The sequence below is a fragment of the Pseudophryne corroboree genome, chromosome 4 (genome assembly GCF_028390025.1).
Source record: "Pseudophryne corroboree isolate aPseCor3 chromosome 4, aPseCor3.hap2, whole genome shotgun sequence".
Classification (NCBI taxonomy): Eukaryota; Metazoa; Chordata; class Amphibia; order Anura; family Myobatrachidae; genus Pseudophryne; species Pseudophryne corroboree.
In genome coordinates this window covers 780,200,139-780,220,821 of record NC_086447.1, presented here as the reverse complement: position 1 = coordinate 780,220,821, position 20,683 = coordinate 780,200,139, and the positions used below count along the sequence as shown (strand labels likewise).

At 46.4% G+C, this 20,683-nt stretch overlaps 1 protein-coding gene across 2 annotated transcripts in view; it reads right to left on the bottom strand.

Annotated features, from left to right (window-relative positions):
* BICRAL (BICRA like chromatin remodeling complex associated protein) overlaps positions 1-20,683 on the bottom strand; it is a 196,449-nt gene that overhangs the window by 92,996 nt on the left and 82,770 nt on the right. For both annotated transcript variants that reach the window (XM_063918308.1, XM_063918310.1), the window contains 2 exons: positions 9,846-9,988; positions 9,564-9,609 (listed from right to left, as the gene is read on the bottom strand). In XM_063918308.1, coding sequence (XP_063774378.1) covers positions 9,564-9,604 — 41 coding nt within the window. In that variant the 5' untranslated portion in view covers positions 9,605-9,609; positions 9,846-9,988. The remainder of the gene's footprint in view (positions 1-9,563; positions 9,610-9,845; positions 9,989-20,683) is intronic.

Sequence of the window (20,683 nt, the reverse complement as noted above, 5' to 3'; positions counted from 1 at the left end):
GTCCCCTTCCCTAGGATCACACACCTCCATGAATTAATGCTGATAGAAATCAGCCTTTGTTTTTACCACTATTTTATGTATCAATAAATTCCTGTGATTTTTTAATTAATCACTTTCGTCTGGCTGATGAAAAGAAACCTTGATGAGAGGGATACAAGCTTTTACACCGTGAGTAACGGTATGCCATACCTCTGCACCATATGATAAAGATACCATGATATGTGTTTAACATCATCTCACTGAGTAAGTGAGGTACGCTAAGGAGTGCTTCACACTATCACCTGACTAGTGGTTATCATTTAACCTACATTTTGTCTTTGTAAGGAGATTCTTCATTTTTTGTGTCATAAATATGCAGATAAAGAGTTTAATATAGGTACTCTTTTAATAGACCATTACTGTTGAATGTATTAGTACCTGATTCTTCAAATATCTGCAGAATTATTCAGAACACCAAAATTTGTAGAACTATTGAATCAGGTAGTTTCTACACATGATTCCATCTTGTGTTTATTTTTCATATACAACCTCAACTTGAGAGCATCTACCAAAGAAGACCTAAAGTGGGATGATAGAGACATACCCATAGGATAAGTATTTTCCCTTATTCACCTATTTCCTCACCTAGTCCTAAAGCTTTACTTTTGTGCCCAGTCTCCTGCGGAGCCGCTGTTCCCCATGGTCCTTACGGAGTTCCCAGCATCCACTAGGACGTCAGATAAATGGGGGCGTGGTACACATATGGGGGGAGGGGCAGATACACATATGACCCCAATAGTGCTAGATACACGTTGCCCCACAGTGCCAGATATACATTGCCCCACAGTGCCAGATTCACAAATGCCCCCAGAGTGCCAGATACACATTGCCCCACAGTGCCAGATACACAAATGCCCCCACTGTGTCAGATATACAGTGCCAGATACAGAAATGCCCCCAGTGCCAGATACATATGTCCCCCCAGTGCCAGATATGCCGTCAGTGTCAGATATGCCCCAGTGCCAGCTATGCCCCCAGTGCCAGATATCCCCCAGTGCCAGATACACATGTCCCCCCAGTGCCAGATATGCCCTCAGTGTCAGGTACACATGTTCCCCCAGTGCCAGCTATGCCCCCAGTGCCAGATATCCCCCAGTGCCAGATACACATGTTCCCCCAGTGCCAGCTATGCCCCCAGTGCCAGATATACCCCAGTGCCAGATACACATGTCCCCCCAGTTCCAGATATGCCCTCAGTGTCAGATATGCCCCAGTGCCAGATAAATATGTTCCCGCAGTGCCAGATATGGCCACAGTGCCAGATACACATGTCCCCCCAGTGCCAGATATGCCCCCAGTGCCAGATATCCCCCAGTGCCAGACACACATGTCCCCCCAGTGCCAGATATGCCCCCAGTGCCAGATATCCCCAAGTGCCAGATACACATGTCCCCCCAGTTTCAGATATGCCCTTAGTGTCAGATATGCCCCCAGTGCCAGATAAACATGTTCCCGCAGTGCCAGATATGCATGTTCCCCCAGTGCCAGATATGCCCCCAGTGCAAGAGCAGCAGAGGGAGGGAGGGACGAGGAACAGCGGCCCGTCGGTGTGGGTACGGCGTACCCACATCTAAATTCTTAAGGGTACGCCGTACCCACCCGTACCCGCACACTTGCATTGCTGGATGTATATCACAGGGTGTTTGTACCACACAGCCCTGAATGTATGCACTCTTTCTTAACTAACACTGTCCCAGTGACAGGTAGAATACTTAAGTGTCCTATAAAATGCACAGCGCTGGCGATCAGGCGGCTTTACAGAGGAGGGTTTGCCCCAGCAGTCCCAGGAACAGCTCAGCTCCGTTGTGATGGCGGCTGATAGGGAGTGAGGGAGAGATATGCAGCTCCAGAGCGGGAACATTCACTGAAATGGCACCCTGGGACTGGGAGAGGGGCTACAGGTTAGGCCTTATCCCCCTGCTGGCTTCCCCACCGGGCGCTGCGGGCTATGTAAAAATAAGAATTTATTTACCGATAATTCTATTTCTCGGAGTCCGTAGTGGATGCTGGGGTTCCTGAAAGGACCATGGGGAATAGCGGCTCCGCAGGAGACAGGGCACAAAAAGTAAAGCTTTAGGATCAGGTGGTGTGCACTGGCTCCTCCCCCTATGACCCCCCTCCAAGCCTCAGTTAGGATACTGTGCCCGGACGAGCGTACACAATAAGGAAGGATTTTGAATCCCGGGTAAGACTCATACCAGCCACACTAATCACACTGTACAACCTGTGATCTGAACCCAGTTAACAGTATGATAACAGCGGAGCCTCTGAAAAGATGGCTCACAACAATAATAACCCGATTTTTGTAACTATGTACAAGTAATGCAGATAATCCGCACTTGGGATGGGCGCCCAGCATCCACTACGGACTCCGAGAAATAGAATTATCGGTAAGTAAATTCTTATTTTCTCTATCGTCCTAGTGGATGCTGGGGTTCCTGAAAGGACCATGGGGATTATACCAAAGCTCCCAAACGGGCGGGAGAGTGCGGATGACTCTGCAGCACCGAATGAGAGAACTCCAGGTCCTCCTTAGCCAGGGTATCAAATTTGTAGGATTTTACAAACGTGTTTGCCCCTGACTAAATAGCCGCTCGGCAAAGTTGTAAAGCCGAGACCCCTCGGGCAGCCGCCCAAGATGAGCCCACCTTCCTTGTGGAATGGGCATTTACATATTTTGGCTGTGGCAGGCCTGCCACAGAATGTGCAAGCTGAATTGTATTACACATCCAACTAGCAATAGTCTGCTTAGAAGCAAGAGCACCCAGTTTGTTGGGTGCATACAGGATAACAGCAAGTCAGTTTTCCTGACTCCAGCCGTCCTGGAACCTATACTTTCAGGGCCCTGACAACATCCAGCAACTTGGAGTCCTCCAAGTCCCTAGTAGGCGCAAGGCACCACAATAAGCTGGTTCAGGTGAAACACGAGTCCGCAGCTCTGCCCTGTCCGAATGGACAAATAGATATGGGCTTTTTTGAGAAAAAACCCACCAATTTGACACTCGCCTGGCCCAGGCCAGAGCCAAGAGCATGGTCACTTTTCATGTGAGATGCTTCAAATCCACAGATTTGACTGGTTTTAAACCAATGTGATTTGAGGAATCCCAGAACTACGTTGAGATCCCACAGTGCCACTGGAGGCACAAAAGGGGGTTGTATATGCAATACTCCCTTGACAAACTTCTGGACTTCAGGAACTGAAACCAATTCTTTCTGGAAGAAAATCGACAGGGCCGAAATTTGAACCTTAATGGGCCCCAATTTGAGGCCCATAGACACTCCTGTTTGCAGGAAATGCAGGAATCGACCGAGTTGAAATTTCTTCGTGGGGCCTTCCTGGCCTCACACCACGCAACATATTTTCGCCACATGTGGTGATAATGTTGTGCGGTCACCTCCTTCCTGGCTTTGACCAGGGTAGGAATGACCTCTTCCGGAATGCCTTTTTCCCTTAGGATCCGGCGTTCCACCGCCATGCCGTCAAACGCAGCTGCGGTAAGTCTTGGAACAGACATGGTACTTGCTGAAGCAAGTCCCTTCTTAGCGGCAGAGGCCATAAGTCCTCTGTGAGCATCTCTTGAAGTTCCGGGTACCAAGTCCTTCTTGGCCAATCCGGAGCCATGAGTATAGTTCTTACTCCTCTACGTCTTATAATTCTCAGTACCTTAGGTATGAGAAGCAGAGGAGGGAACACATACACCGACTGGTACACCCACGGTGTTACCAGAACGTCCACAGCTATTGCCTGAGGGTCTCTTGACCTGGCGCAATACCTGTCCCGTTTTTTGTTCAGACGGGACGCCATCATGTCCACCTTTGGTATTTCCCAACGGTTCACAATCATGTGGAAAAACTTCCCGATGAAGTTTCCACTCTCCCGGGTGGAGGTCGTGCCTGCTGAGGAAGTCTGCTTCCCAGTTTCCACTCCCGGAATGAAACACTGCTGACAGTGCTATCACATGATTTTCCGCCCAGCGAAAAGTCCTTGCAGTTTTTGCCATTGCCCTCCTGCTTCTTGTGCCGCCCTGTCTGTTTACGTGGGCGACTGCCGTGATGTTTTTCCCACTGGATCAATACCGGCTGACCTTGAAGCAGAGGTCTTGCTAAGCTTAGAGCATTATAAATTTACCCTTAGCTCCAGTATATTTATGTGGAGAAAAGTCTCCAGACTTGATCACACTCCCTGGAAATTTTTTCCTTGTGTGACTGCTCCCCAGCCTCTCGGGCTGGCCTCCGTGGTCACCAGCATCCAATCCTGAATGCCGAATCTGCGGCCCTCTAGAAGATGAGCACTCTGTAACCACCACAGGAGAGACACCCTTGTCCTTGGATATAGGGTTATCCGCTGATGCATCTGAAGATGCGATCCGGACCATTTGTCCAGCAGATCCCACTGAAAAGTTCTTGCGTGAAATCTGCCGAATGGAATTGCTTCGTAGGAAACCACCATTTTTACCAGGACCCTTGTGCAATGATGCACTGACACTTTTCCTGGTTTTAGGAGGTTCTTGACTAGCTCGGATAACTCCCTGGCTTTCTCTTCCGGGAGAAACACCTTTTTCTGGACTGTGTCCAGAATCATCCCTAGGCACAGCAGACGTGTCGTCAGGATCAGCTGCGATTTTGGAATATTTAGAATCCATCCGTGCTGTTGTAGCAGTATCCGAGATAGTGCTACTCCGACCTCCAACTGTTCCCTGGACTTTGCCCTTATCAGGAGATCGTCCAAGTAAGGGGTAATTAAGACGCCTTTTCTTCGAAGAAGAATCATCATTTCGGCCATTACCTTGGTAAAGACCCGGGGTGCCGTGGACAATCCAAACGGCAGCGTCTGAAACTGACAGTGACAGTTCTATACCACGAACCTGAGGTACCCTTAGTGAGAAGGGCAAATTTGGGACATGGAGGTAAGCATCCCTGATGTCCCGGGACACTATATAGTCCCCTTCTTCCTGGTTCGTTATCACTGCTCTGAGTGACTCCATCTTGATTTGAACCTTTGTAAGTGTTCAAATTTTTTTAGATTTAGAATAGGTCTCACCTAGCCTTCTGGCTTCAGTACCACAATATAGTGTGGAATAATACCCCTTTCCTTGTTGTAGGAGGGGTAATTTGATTATCACCTGCTGGGAATACAGCTTGTGAATTTTTTCCCATACTGCCTCCTTGTCGGAGGGATACCTTGGTAAAGCAGACTTCAGGAGCCTGCGAGGGGGAAACGTTTCGACATTCCAATCTGTACCCCTGGGATACTACTTGTAGGATCCAGGGGTCCTGTACGGTCCCAGCGTCATGCTGAGAGCTTGGCAGAAGCGGTGGAAGGCTTCTGTTCCTGGGAATGGGCTGCCTGCTGCAGTCTTCTTCCCTTTCCTCTATCCCTGGGCAAATATGACTCTTATAGGGACGAAAGGACTGAGGCTGAAAAGACGGTGTCTTTTTCTGCAGAGATGTGACTTAGGGTAAAAACGGTGGATTTTCCAGCAGTTGCCGTGGCCACCAGGTCCGATGGACCGACCCCAAATAACTCCTCTTCCTTTATACGGCAATACACCTTTGTGCCGTTTGGAATCTGCATCACCTGACCACTGTCGTGTCCATAAACATCTTCTGGCAGATATGGACATCGCACTTACTCTTGATGCCAGAGTGCAAATATCCCTCTGTGCATCTCGCATATATAGAAATGCATCCTTTAAATGCTCTATAGTCAATAAAATACTGTCCCTGTCAAGGGTATCAATATTTTTAGTCAGGGAATCCGACCAAGCCACCCCAGCTCTGCACATCCAGGCTGAGGCGATCGCTGGTCGCAGTATAACACTAGTATGTGTGTATATACTTTTATATGATATTTTCCAGCCTCTTGTCAGCTGGCTCCTTGAGGACGGCCCTATCTATAGACGGTACCGCCACTTGTTTTGATAAGCGTGTGAGCGCCTTATCCACCCTAAGGGGTGTTTCCCAACGTGCCCTAACTTCTGGCGGGAAAGGGTATACCGCCAATAATTTTCTATCGGGGGGAACCCACGCATCATCACACACTTCATTTAATTTATCTGATTCAGGAAAAACTACAGGTAGTTTTTTCACATCCCACATAATACCCTCTTTTGTGGTACTTGTAGTATCAGAAATATGTAACACCTCCTTCATTGCCCTTAACGTGTGGCCCTAATAAGGAATACGTTTGTTTATTCACCGTCGACACTGGATTCAGTGTCCGTGTCTGTGTCTGTGTCGACCGACTAAGGTAAACGGGCGTTTTAAAACCCCTGACGGTGTTTTTGAGACGTCTGGACCGGTACTAATTGTTTGTCGGCCGTCTCATGTCGTCAACCGACCTTGCAGCGTGTTGACATTATCACGTAATTCCCTAAATAAGCCATCCATTCCGGTGTCGACTCCCTAGAGAGTGACATCACCATTACAGGCAATTGCTCCGCCTCCTCACCAACATCGTCCTCATACATGTCGACACACACGTACCGACACAGCACACACACAGGGAATGCTCTGATAGAGGACAGGACCCACTAGCCCTTTGGAGAGACAGAGGGAGAGTTTGCCAGCACACACCAAAAAACGCTATAATTATATAGGGACAACCTTATATAAGTGTTTTCCCTTATAGCATCTTTTTATATATTTCTAACGCCAAATTAGTGCCCCCCCTCTCTGTTTTAACCCTGTTTCTGTAGTGCAGTGCAGGGGAGAGCCTGGGAGCCTTCCCTCCAGCCTTTCTGTGAGGGAAAATGGCGCTGTGTGCTGAGGAGATAGGCCCCGCCCATTTTTCAGCGGGCTCGTCTCCCGCTCTTCAACGGATTCTGGCAGGGGTTAAATATCTCCATATAGCCCCCGGAGGCTATATGTGAGGTATTTTTTGCCAAAAAATAGGTTTACATTGCCTCCCAGGGCGCCCCCCTCCCAGCGCCCTGCACCCTCAGTGACTGCCGTGTGAAGTGTGCTGAGAGCAATGGCGCACAGCTGCAGTGCTGTGCGCTACCTTAAGAAGACTGAGGAGTCTTCTGCCGCCGATTCTGGACCTTCTTCTCTTTTCAGCATCTGCAAGGGGGCCGGCGGCGAGGCTCCGGTGACCATCCAGGCTGTACCTGTGATCGTCCCTCTGGAGCTAATGTCCAGTAGCCAAAGAAGCCAATCCATCCTGCACGCAGGTGAGTTCACTTCTTCTCCCCTAAGTCCCTCGTTGCAGTGATCCTGTTGCCAGCAGGACTCACTGTAAAATAAAAAACCTAAGCTAAACTTTTCTAAGCAGCTCTTTAGGAGAGCCACCTAGATTGCACCCTTCTCGGCCGGGCACAAAAATCTAACTGAGGCTTGGAGGGGGGTCATAGGGGGAGGAGCCAGTGCACACCACCTGATCCTAAAGCTTTACTTTTTGTGCCCTGTCTCCTGCGGAGCCGCTATTCCCCATGGTCCTTTCAGGAACCCCAGCATCCACTAGGACGATAGAGAAAACAGGGTTTTAATGAGAGGAAAACCCCCCACCAGTGCCCAGTGTCCCGGTGACTAGTGGAGCGGCTGCCCGATTACAGTGGCCCGCCTCCCACGGCCGCGCCGGATCGCGGTTAACAGCGGGCCAAAGAGACCCCTTACCTCCCCTTGTACCTGCAGCCACGTGATCCTGGAGGTCAGCGGCGGGTGTGTGTGACTGACAGGAAAGACACCGGAGCCTCCGCTGTAGTTACCCGGCAACCAGGGCGCGGGAGTATACAGCGCCGCTGGGGGAGTGATGGAGCTGCAGCAAAGTATGTCTTATGACATACAGAAAAGCTGCAGCCCTTGATGTCTTCAAAGTTTTTCTTCTTTCTTCAATTTAAGCTATAATATGGGCTGCAAAGGCAGCCCCCCTGTTGATTGCCTGCTTACTGCATGGCACCAATTTACAAACTGAGCTCCTGTGCGTGGAGGCGGGGTTGTAGAGGAGGCGGCGCTGTGCATCTTGGGAACAGTCAAAGCTTTGAGCCTGTTGGTGCCTCGGATCAAGATCCTACTCTACACCCCAATGTTAATCCTTGTGGAGACCAGTGTACCCCGCAGCAGAAAGAAGTTAATGCTGTTATAACGAGAGATTAAGGCAACAGTCTATTGGACAAGTGGCGCAGCCATCCAATCCATTGCCACCATTAAAACACACCTCCCATTCATAGCCACATTATCCTTCTATATTTGCACCATGGGTACATCAGACATCAGGCTAATTGAAACAGGTAATATATGAAGATAAAATATAACAAATAATTATTAGGCTACATGCATACTGCCATTAAAATTCTGCATCTAAAATACGTTCCTTATGCAAGTTAAACGCTTACACATACATGTGAAAATAAATATAATGGTACATAATGAGAAAGTACATGGCTGCTTTTTTAATGCACATTTAACTTGCATTGAGCAGCAGTGCATTTTATTTTTACAGTTTTAGTGCATAGGATTACATCAAGCAAGTGAGCATATACATTGACCTCGGAGAGAGTGCATTGTAAATGCAATGAGAGACAATTAAAAAGCGTTTCAAAGCATTTCCGCATGAATTTGGCTTAGAACAAGATATCTTTCAGCTTTGTCACAGGCGCATGTTTAAAGAATCGCAGAGTTAACGCATTTGTAAATGCATCTAGTGTAAATGAAACACATATAACGTACACATATAATATGCAACTTAAATGCATATTGGGGATTATTGAGAGGTAGTAGCAGTTTTGCTAAAATAGCAAAAAGTATTTCTGATAAAATCGCATGTTGGGGGCCGCCCAGCTCAGCGCAAGGCCACCCAGCATGTGTAGCAATTGCGATCACATCACTGAAAGTGGAAAATAGAGGTCGACCTCTGTATACACAGCTAGGCTGCATATACAGGCGCACCGCCATGTTTCCCATTGCAGGAAATGCAGGCAACGTCATCTGGCCGCCCCAAAAATAGCCATGACACGCCTGCGTTTCCTGCACCCCTCCCCCCAATGCCATGTCGCTGCCCACGACCAACCACCATCTCTAAATCACTATACGATCACATCCCTCCGGGATAAATAGCTAAATAGCGTCCACCTCTCAATACCCCCACAGTACACCTGGTTCATACCACCACCTAGGACGTATATAATTTAAGTAATTCCGTGTAGGGAAAAAAAAACATTCTGTCTCTCCTCCCAAAATACAAAACATTCCCTGGATGTACACTATCCACACCTGAATTCTATTTAAATATTCTCTGTTTTCAAAACAAAACTCTTATTTGTGCATGTGGGTACAAAGGGTAATTCAAGTGCGCCCCGAACCATCCACTTAATAAATTCAGTAGATGCCAAAGTTGCACCATTGTAGATGTCGTCATTATCGTATGTAAAATATACACGTCAGAAAATTGCAATTGTACTACAAATTACTTTATAGGGCATGCGCATGTTTATACATTGACCACCGTAAATGTGTGTATGACATTATAACCAGCATTCATTTATTATTTATTTCTAGTTTTCTTCTAACATAAGCTGTGTACTTACCCGATAAAATCAAGAAGACCGGAGTCGTCATCATCATCCATGTCAGCTACAGAAAAAAAATACATGTTTCTTGAAAGGGTACATATCTAAATGCACAAAAAGCATTTTCTAAGGTACTTTAGATATATTCTAAAATATTCCACTGAAAATGCATCATGAGTACATAACAATTAGAGACTGGCTGACTGCCAAGGTGGTATGTAGGGCACAGCCATTGGGCAGCTAAATGTTTAAAACAAATATAGATAACTGCTTTTTTACACAATAAATTGCAGAAAGTACCTTGTGTTCCAAAGATTCAGCACAACCTATATCCGTGCCATTCATAAGAGAGACCATATTGAAATGAATTCAGTAGGTTCATTGTGACAAGTATTAATTTGCTGCAATGATCACATACAGCTTCAGAAGTCAAAATATGTAACCTGCAAGAAAAACGTAAGATTATGAAGTGCCGTTGTAGAACTTTGTGTTTGTTAGACAAAATAAAGCAAGTTATACTTACCTACTCTTCCGGATCCTCTGGGAGACTCCTGAATTTTCAGGTAGCCCCATGGGTCCCCAGAACAGTAGGTGGTCCTCCAACATCCCACACTGTGAAGTGGGCAAGATGAGCAAGATAATGCCGCGAGTTGTGTGTCTAAAGGGCCCCATACACTACTACGATAATGCCCGATTTCATCCAATTCCGGCGTTTCTGTCTGATAAATCGGATGAAAATGGACAAATCGCATGTGCTTTACTTTCGATCCAATGTGCGGTCCAGTGAGCATTGCATCGGAGCCCCTAGATCGGAAGTGGTGCACTAAAGATATCTCAGATCCCACAGGCATGGCTGGGATCGCATACGATACATCGTATGCAAAAGGACTGCATACGATGTATCGTATGCGATCCTGCCGCCCGGGAAGCTGCTGGGCGGTTCAAGGGAAATCTTATGCGACTTGAGGGTCCGACATGTCGCTGTAGTATAGGGGGCACTTAAGAGCCAATATGATGCAATTCTATGTGATTTGTGTTATTTTGACGACCTCCCTCTTCATAGACCCACAATTTGCGGCATCATGTCACAAGTGGTTGGGGCCTGATAACGACAGGTGTTCAGCCCTGCCCTCATCAGGTATTAGCCACAGTCCCACTCCCGGCTACTCCCAGAGAGGAGGCAGTAATTGTTGACATAAAGCAGGTGAACCAACAAGTTGTAATTATTATTGCCCCAGGGCTAATGGGATGCTTTTTGATTTCTAGTCTGTTATATGTACCACCATTGTCCGTATGCTTGGTTTAATAGTCATTCTCATTATCAGTGATCACTTGCACTAGCCATATCTTTGTCGCAAAATACATGTCTGAAACATTTATATATTTACGCACAACACTGCCTACCCTCCAATTCCGTCAATGTGTCACCCAATAATACCATCATCCGCTAATGGAAATGCAACGTTGTTGCATATGACTGTCTCACCCATAGTTGCGTATGCTTGACTCCAGAGCAAGCGTAGTGCGAAAGCACTCATTATACATCCATAAAACTGACTTACATTCAACTCTACATCTGCACCAAAGTGTGCAGGAATAATATGGTAGCTCATAAAAGCTTATCATTTTCAAATGAATACCCCTGATTTCATTGATGTCAGGATGAGGGAGACCTGTGCAGTAGATACCCATCTGAAGAACTCTTAAATCTTCCTGTAGAATAAGGATTTGCCCACCATATGATAAATATTAAGGGGGGACTTAATTTGAAAGAGGGGACTCTCCTCTATCAAACAAGGATGCCCCTGAGTGTGTAGGTATAAGGGTGGGTGAGATTGGGTACTAGTGCCCTTCCCATCCCCAGGCCCTACTAGTACTTTGGTAGATTCTGCAGGGTAAAATTGTCTGGTGATCATCAAAAACAACAACTACGGGTCACAGCTGCATATGCAAAAACATAAAAACATAAATTACATGCCTAATTCTTATTAATGGGGGTAATTCCAAGTTGATCGCAAAAGGAAATTTTTTAGCAGTTGGGCAAAACCATGTGCACTGCAGGGGGGGCAGATATAACATGTGTAGAGAGAGTTAGATTTGGGTGGGTTATTTTGTTTCTGTGCAGGGTAATTATGGCTGCTTTATGTTTACACTGCAATTTGGATTGCAGATTGAACTTACCACACCCAAATCTAACTCTCTCTGCACATGTTGTATCTGCCCCCCCTGCAGTGCACATGGTTTTGCCCAACTGCTAAAAAATGTCCTGCTGCGATCAACTTGGAATTACCCCCAATATGTATTGTACCAGTGCATTTGTAAACAGCTTGAGTATCCCATATCCAAAAATGCTTGGGACCAGAAGTATTTTGGAATAATTGCATACCATAACATGCCTCCCAACTGTCCCGAATACAGTGGGACAGTCCCGCTAATTGGACAGGCCGCAGTGTCCTCCGAGCGTGGGGGGGAGTGAGGACAGTTGGGAGAGCCAGTGATCACCGTTGCTCATGATCACTGAATATGTGCCGTGCGTGTGGCAACTATCAGTACAGGGAGTGGAGCCGGGGACTGCCCAGCCGCTCAGGAAGCGCTGAGCACCCACTCAACATGACGAAAACAGGAGTTGCGATGTTAGGCCATGCCCCTCCAATCAAGGTCCCGTCCCCTTTCTGGCCGAACCTCTTGTGCGTCTTGTCCCGACCCCCAACAATCAAAAGTTGGGAGGTATGCCATAATGAGATATCATGGCGATGGGACCCAAGTCTAAGCAAAGAATACATTATGTTTCATATACACCGTATATATACACAGCCTGAAGGTCATTTAATACTTTTTATTAAATTAAAGGTCAATACATTAAATACATAATAATATTTTTAATAACTTTGTGTATTAAACAAAGTTTGAGTACATTGAGCCATCAGAACACTAAGTTTTCACTATCTCAATCTCACTCCAAAAATTCCGTATATTGGAATATTTGGATATGGGATACTCAACCTGTATCTGCAATGATTGAGTCCATTGCTCTATACATTCTCTGGAATATTTATTTTTCCTTTATACCTCTTCGTGCATGGAATTGTATGCATAAATTGCTTTAACATGGACCTGGATGTAATGAAGTCCAAGTTTGGCGGCCATGCAAGATGTCGGCAGCTCTGACTTTTTTAAAGTGGCAATCATGTACAAGACTAAACCATGCTTTGTACATGATTGCCTCTTTAAAAAAAAAAACATCCGAGTTGCCGGCATCCCGCACAGTTGCTCAGACTTCATTACATCCCACCCTTCCTCTCAAAACCATATCACATTCCAAAGCGATGAAGAGAGCAACGGTCAGTGTCATGGAAGCTTCTGTATACAGCCAAACACAAGTGGTTTGCGAGTATCTGCAATCATCACCAGCCACTGACAGGGCCGGATTAAGGGCCACATGGGCCTGGAGCTGAAAATATTCAAGTGCCTATTGTGAGAAATGGGGGAGGTGTGATTAGTGCCATATGGGTGTGGCCAGAGCCATCTGGGCGTGTACAACCCTACATTATCAGCTACAATGTCTCCCTAAATATGTAAAAATATAAAAAATTGCATAATTTTTTGAGAAAAATAGAAATGCAATCTTAATTGTTATGATTTATGACTGACCATGTGACCAGCAGATGGCTAGTGATCATGCTGCCATGATGATGGGCCTATTTTTATGTGGAGGCCTGGAGCTGGAGCTCCATCCGCCCCATTGTTAATCTGGCCCTGGTCACTGACTCCCCCTGACTGCCCGCAAAATAATCCAGCTTTCCCAGATGTATAACCATCTCTTTTCAGGTCTGTGTTTGCATTTGTGGGGGGAAACTCAACCTTACTGCCTCAGTCAGATCACTCCCAATCCTCTCATCCATTGACTGACAGAAGTATCTGAATCGGTTAAAGTTCAATAGATCTACAGTCACAAGGTCTACAGTCATTAGGTCGATGGTGAAAAGGTTGATATGGTCATTAGGTCGACCAATGAAAGGGCAACACTGGAAAAGGCGGACAGGTACAAAAGGTCAACATGGAAAATGGTGGACACAACATTTTTGCATTTATTTATTTTTGTGTCGTTTTTGCCGTCTCAGCACGTGGACCCCCAATTAGTGTACCGCCTTGCTTGCCATGCTTCGGCCAAGGTTACTATTCCCAATCGTAGTACATGTGGATGGTAAAGTGTGAAAAAGTAGAAAAAAATTAAAGAACAAAAAACTCATGTCAACCATATGTGTGTCGCCCATGTAAACCTGTTGGCCTTTTGTACCTGTCAACCAAAAGCACTGTTCACCTTTCATAGGTCAACCTAATGACCATGTCCATGTTGACATTCCACTTCAGCTCTGTTAAAAGTTAAAGTAATAATACCTCTTCACTCTAGTGAGGACACCTGAAGCTGTACCCACTAATTGTGTTCTGATGGCATCTGATATGGAAGCTCTAGAGATGTTGCTGTCTATTTTAATGCACAAAGTTATAACAAATATTGGCTAAAATTACCTTTAGGCTGTGTGTATAAGGTGTATATGTAACATAAATGCATTCTGTGCATAGATTTAGGTCCCATCACCATGATATCTCATTATGGTATGCAATTATTCCAAAATACGGAAAAATCCGATATCCAAAATACCTCTGGTCCCAAGCATTTTGGATAAGGGATACTCAACCTGTATATATATATATATATATATATATATATATATATATATATATATAGAAATAGCAGAAATGGCGGCACTCCACAGACTTCAAGTAGATTAAAACAGCTTTTACTTTATTGCGTCCAATTGGACGCAATAAAGTAAAAGCTGTTTTAATCTACTTGAAGTCTGTGGAGTGCCGCCATTTCTGCTATTTCTACATTGGGTCTGCTCAAGGCTTATGGAAGGCACCGCAGCCCGCAATTGGAATTCCCCACAGTGAGTGCCGGGTTTTTTGGTATGCTTATATATATATATATATATTATGTACACACAGTATCTCAGAAACGCCATATAAACAGTGATAACCAGTATATATGCACAATAATATGTGATTTCCTTCCTTTCAAATCAAGGGGGTAGCGTCGGCGTAACAAAATATATTTGGGGGGTAAAAGGTAAAAAAGTTCCCTGACATAAACGATCTTACATACAAGGATTTAAGATGAAAAAAATCTGAATTCCATTCTGCGTAGTACAAATGTCCAATTATTGAGAGTTTCAGCAGGGCACTAAGGCAGGAAGGGATGAGTTCAGAGAGAATATGACTAGCTTGGTAAGGAAGGCTATCAGTACTGTTATGTCGGATGATAATATTATTATACAGCATGCAAACTTTCCAACACTTTACTACTCACTTTTAGATCAAACTCTTACTGGTAGGGCAAAATGTATAACTTTTTAGCAAATATTAATTTGTTAATCACTCTGTTATTCCTATAAGGTCATTCCATTATCTATGGCATATGGTCCTTTTTTAAAGCTGAAGGCATTGGGAAAATGTAATGTGACTTTTTTGTATTGTTGTTTAAGTATTTTGGGCCTAATATCCTTTGGATCGCATGCTGGGGACCGCCCATCGCTGGGCAAGACCGCCCAGTATGCTGACCGGAGCCTCCCCCATTGAACAAGTAGAAATTGCGATGTGATTGCAATTTCTGCTTGTTAGCAGAAACTAAGAAAGCCTCCTGGGGCCCAGGAGACCCGCCGCCATCTTTCTGATCGCTGCGGCTGCGTGTGACTTCACACAGCCGCTGTGATCACGCCCCTGACACCCCCCGTTCAGCCGCCCCCCGTTCGCACCGCCCACGCAACGCCCCATTTCCTCCCTGGAAATGTTGCGTTGCCCGCCCCCCTGACCGCTTCTGCCTGATTGACAGGCAGAGGCAATCGCATTTTCTGTGGCCAGGCGCTGTGCATGTGCCCACATCTTTTTCTCCGAAATTGCGATTGGATCGCTTATCGCGATCCAACCTGAATTAGGACCTTTGTTTCACAATTTGTTCCATCTGATTGACAATTCTATCAAAAAACACTCGGAACCACCATGGGTATCAAGTTTGCCCTGAGTTTTGACAATCAATATAACAGGCTTTTCAAAGATAAATATATTCTGGAAGGCTTCTTCTGGGTTAACCTCTGCTTTATGTCAGGTAGACAAAAAAAAATTTGTGAGAGGCATGTATCATTAACATCAACATTTAATCAATACCTTAATGCCAACACTTATCGGCCCTCATTCCGAGTTGATCGCTAGCTGCTTTCGTTCGCAGCGCAGCGATTAGGGTAAAAAGCGGCACTTCTGCGCTTGCGTATGGGGCGCAGTGCGCATGCACGACATACTGTCACAAAAGCCGATGCAGTTTCACACAAGGTCTTGCGACGCTTTTCAGTCGCACTGCTGGCCGCAGAGTGATTGACAGGAAGTGGGTGTTTCTGGGTGGTAACTGTCCGTTTTCGGGGAGTGTGTGTAAAAATACAGGCGTGTCGGATAAAAACGCAGGAGTGGCTGGGGAAACGTAGGCATGGCTGGCCGAAAGCAGGGCGTGTTTGTGACGTCAAAACAGGAACTAAACAGACTGAAGTGATCGCTAGCTAGGAGTAAGTTTCGAACTACTCAGAAACTGCACAATCTTTTTTTGTAGCAGCGCTGCGATCCTTTCGTTCGCACTTCTGCTTAGCTAAGATACACTCCTAGTGGGAGGCGTCTTAGCGTTTTCACTGCTGCTAAAAGCAGCTAGCGAGCGATCAACTCGGAATGAGGGCCATAGTGTGATCTTTATTAGCAGTCACATTGCATTAAAGATTACAGTACATTTAGATCTGGATGTCGCACATCAATAAGTTATAATATGGGCAGGGCCGTTTCTAGCCAATTTGGCTCCCAGTGCGAGATTTAAAAATGCGCCCCCCCCCCCCTCCCATTCACATAAAAAAAATGCGCCCCCCCATAGCTATAAAGAGTAAAAGCATGCGCGCGCTGAAGGCGCGCGTGCTCCCGGCATGGGGGCGTGGCCTCATTAAAATGAGCGTGTTTTTGTTAAGATGGGCGTGGCCTCATCTGATCTCATCATCACGACCACCACAGGATAAAAAAAAAAAGTCCTCATTTTACACATTACAGCAGGCACGCGACCCCATTTTACACAGCACGGCAGGCAAGTGTCCCCATTTTACACAGCACGGCAGGCAAGTGTCCCCATTTTACACAGCACGGTAGGCAAGTTTCCCCATTTTGCACATTGCGGCAGGAAAGTGTCTCCATTTTACACATTGCGGCAGGCACGTGCCTCCATTTTACACAGTACAACAGGCAAGTGTCCCCATTTTACACATTGTGGCAGGCACGTGCCCCCATTTTACACATTGCGGCAGGCACGTGCCCCCATTTTACAGAGCACGGTAGGCAAGTTTCCCCATTTTACACATTGCGGCAGGAAAGTGTCTCCATTTTACACATTGCGGCAGGCACGTGCCCCCATTTTACACATTGCGGCAGGAAAGTGTCCCCATTTTACACATTGCGGCAGGCATGTGCCTCCATTTTACACATTGCGGCAGGCACGTGCCCCCATTTTACACAGCACGGTAGGCAAGTTTCCCCATTTTACACATTGCGGCAGGAAAGTGTCTCCATTTTACACATTGCGGCAGGCCCGTGCCCCCATTTTACACATTGCGGCAGGAAAGTGTCCCCATTTTACACATTGCGGCAGGCACGTGCCTCCATTTTACACAGTACAACAGGCAAGTGTCCCCATTTTACACATTGTGGCAGGCACGTGCCCCCATTTTACACAGCACGGTAGGCAAGTTTCCCCATTTTACACATTGCGGCAGGAAAGTGTCCCCATTTTACACATTGCGGCAGGCACGTGCCTCCATTTTACACATTGCGGCAGGCACGTGCCCCCATTTTACACAGCACGGTAGGCAAGTTTCCCCATTTATTATTATTATTATTATTATTATTACCAGTTATTTATATAGCGCACACATATTCCGCAGCGCTGTACAGAGAATATTTGCCCATTCACATCAGTCCCTGCCCCAGTGGAGCTTACATTCTATATTCCCTATCACATGTACACACACACATTCATACTAGTGTTAATTTTGTTGGGAGCCAATTAACCTACCAGTATATTTTTGGATTGTGGGAGGAAACCGGAGTACCCGGAGGAAACCCACGCAAGTACGGGGAGAATATACAAACTCCACACAGTTAGGGCCATGGTGGGAATCGAACCCATGACCTCAGTGCTGTGAGGCAGTAATGCTAACCATTACACCATCCGTACTGCCCAGCAGTTGCACGGCTCGCCCGCCGCAAGAAACGGCACTGAATATGGGCCCTCATTTCGAGTTGATCGCACCAAGCAACTTTTTGCTGCTGGTGCGATCAACTAATCTCCGCCTATGGGGGAGTGTATTTTAGCATAGCAGTGCTGCGAACGCTTCTGCAGCCCTGCTATGTTAAAAAAGTTTCCTGTAAAACAAAACCAGCCCTGGACATACTTACCCTGTGCGACGGATCCAGCGATGATGGGCACGGCTTTGACGTCAGACCCTCTGCTCGCCTGGACACGCCTGCGTTTTCCTTACCACTCCCCGAAAACGGCTCCAAATGGTGAGTTGCCGCCCGGAACGCCTTCCTGTAGTCAATCTTCTTGCGGTCGCCACTGCGACCGCTTTCTTCCTAGTCAGCGCCGTTGCCCGGACGCGCGTACGCATTACGGCACCCGCATGTGTGCAGTAGTGACCTGGTCGCAGCTGTGCGAACTAAAACACACTGCGATCAGGTCGGAATGACCCCCATGGTCATTAAAGAAATGCCAACCTTTATATCCGTCATTCATAGAATCCTCATATGTAGTTCTTAGATAGCACTAAGGAGTTTCTTCTAGTTTAATTCTCAGACAAAGCAGATCTCAAAGATTTTCAGGAAATTCTGGTTTCTTAAGGCATTAGAACATCACCTGCTTTTTTATACAAGGCATTTCTCAGAATTCTAAAAAACTGACCTTAACTATATTATTCTTTCATGGTCTGAGATCATTGCTCTTATGATTGAAATAGCTTTTGGAACGAGATGAATGAATTTTATAATATTTGATCAAAGTTTTCACTTTTTAATAAGGATTTATTTATTGACCCTTTCAATCCAAATTATATTTTCTCTTAAGTCCTAGTGCAGCGGTGGCCAACCCGCGGCTCTTTCTATCTCCGCATGCGGCTCGTAAGCTCCCACGGCGCCTCCCGCTGCCCTAGTCTGCAGTGCCTGGCGCCGGCCCGTGAGCCAATCAGAGCTCGCGGACCGGCAGCCAATCAGGTGTCTTAGCTCAGGTGCCCTCCTCCCCTCCCCTCTCTTCCCAGTGCCAGATATGCCCTCATTGCCAGATATACATCCCCCCAGTGCCAGATATGCCTCCAGTGCCAGAAACACATGTCCCCCGCAGTGCCAGATATGCCCACAGTGCCAGATATGCCCCCACTGCCAGATACACGTCCTCCCAGTGCCAGATACACATGTCCCCCCAGTGCCAGATATGCACCCAGTGTCAGGCTCCCGGCTGCGACCCGTGCTCGTAAGTGGAAAAGGGGTATTAGTTACACATTGTACTCCTGTGTTTCTGTGTGCTGGTGTCCGTTCCCCAGTGTCACTCCGAGGGCTCTCTAGGGTCTGTATATTCTTAAGTAAATACTGTTGATGCGTTGGACCACAACATTACATTTAACTACTGGTGTCGCATTCCATTCTTGTTTGGGGTAAAGCGTATTCATCCACACGTATCACTATATCGTGTGTATAACGTGTCGACGTGTGTACGCAACGTATATACACAATTTAGCTCTTGTATGTATTTGATTAGCGACCGCAGTGGCTCAAACTACAGTGTGCGTATGTATTGCATTTCTTTGTAAGTTAATCGAATCAAATCTAAGGGTGTGTACACACGGTGAGATCCTTGCTATGCCCAATTTTTACTTGCGATTTCCCTTGAACTCCCCGGAGCCCAGATAGCACAGATTTTGACTAACTTTTCTTGAGATATGGACTATGTGTGCTTACGATTTTGGCTTATGTGAGATTTTGGCTTATGTGAGATGTCATTGACATGTGAGATGAACTAGATAGTACACCGATCTAGCAAGGATTAACTTGCCTGCACAGTCTATCTTTTCTTGCGATGCCGACCTGGCGGGACCGCGCATCGGGATCAAATCGGGATCTCAAGGTGACTTTCACCTTGCGATCTGCACTAACTTTTCTTGAGATTTTAACTATATAGTCAAAATCGAAAGAAAATATCTCACCGTGTGTACACACCCTTAAGGTGTGTACACATGGTGAGATCCTTGCTATGTTCGATTTTGAATGAGATTTCCCATGAACTCCCCCAGAGCCCAGATAGTACAGATTTTGACTATGCGATTTCCCTTGAACGCCCCCAGAGCCCAGATAGCACAGATAGCACAGATTGTACAGATTTTGACTATCTGTGCTTGAGATTTTGTCTATGTACGATTTTGACTAAGTGTCAATTTTGACTATACTTTGTACTAGATTGTACACTAGATAGTCAAGATTGACTTGCCTGCACAGTCTATCTAGCCTTACGATACTGACCCCACGGGAGCGCGCATCGGGATCGAATCTGTATCGCAAGCTGCCTAGCACCATGAGATATGCACTAACTTTTCATAAGATTCTGACTATATAGTCAAAATCTTACAGATTTATCTCACCGTGTGTACACACCTTAACTCTCTCTGCACATGTTATATCTGCACCTCCTGCAGTGCACATGGGGGGTCATTCCGACCCGTTCACACGCAGCGGTTCTTTGCTGCGGTGCGAACGGGTTGGATCTGCGGCTGCGCGGGACCCGCATTGCGCACGTGCGTCATTGCCCAGCGACGGCAGTCACCGGGCAATGACGCCAGGACCGAAGAAAGCAATCACAGGCCCGATCGCAAGAAGATTGACAGCGGGAAGGAGGATCGGGGCGTCTAATCACCATTTCCCGGGCGTGGTAAGGCAAATGCAGGCGTGTCCAGGCGTTTGGAGGGCGGATGTCTGACGTCACAGCCGGGACCTTCATCGCAGGATCCGTCGCACTG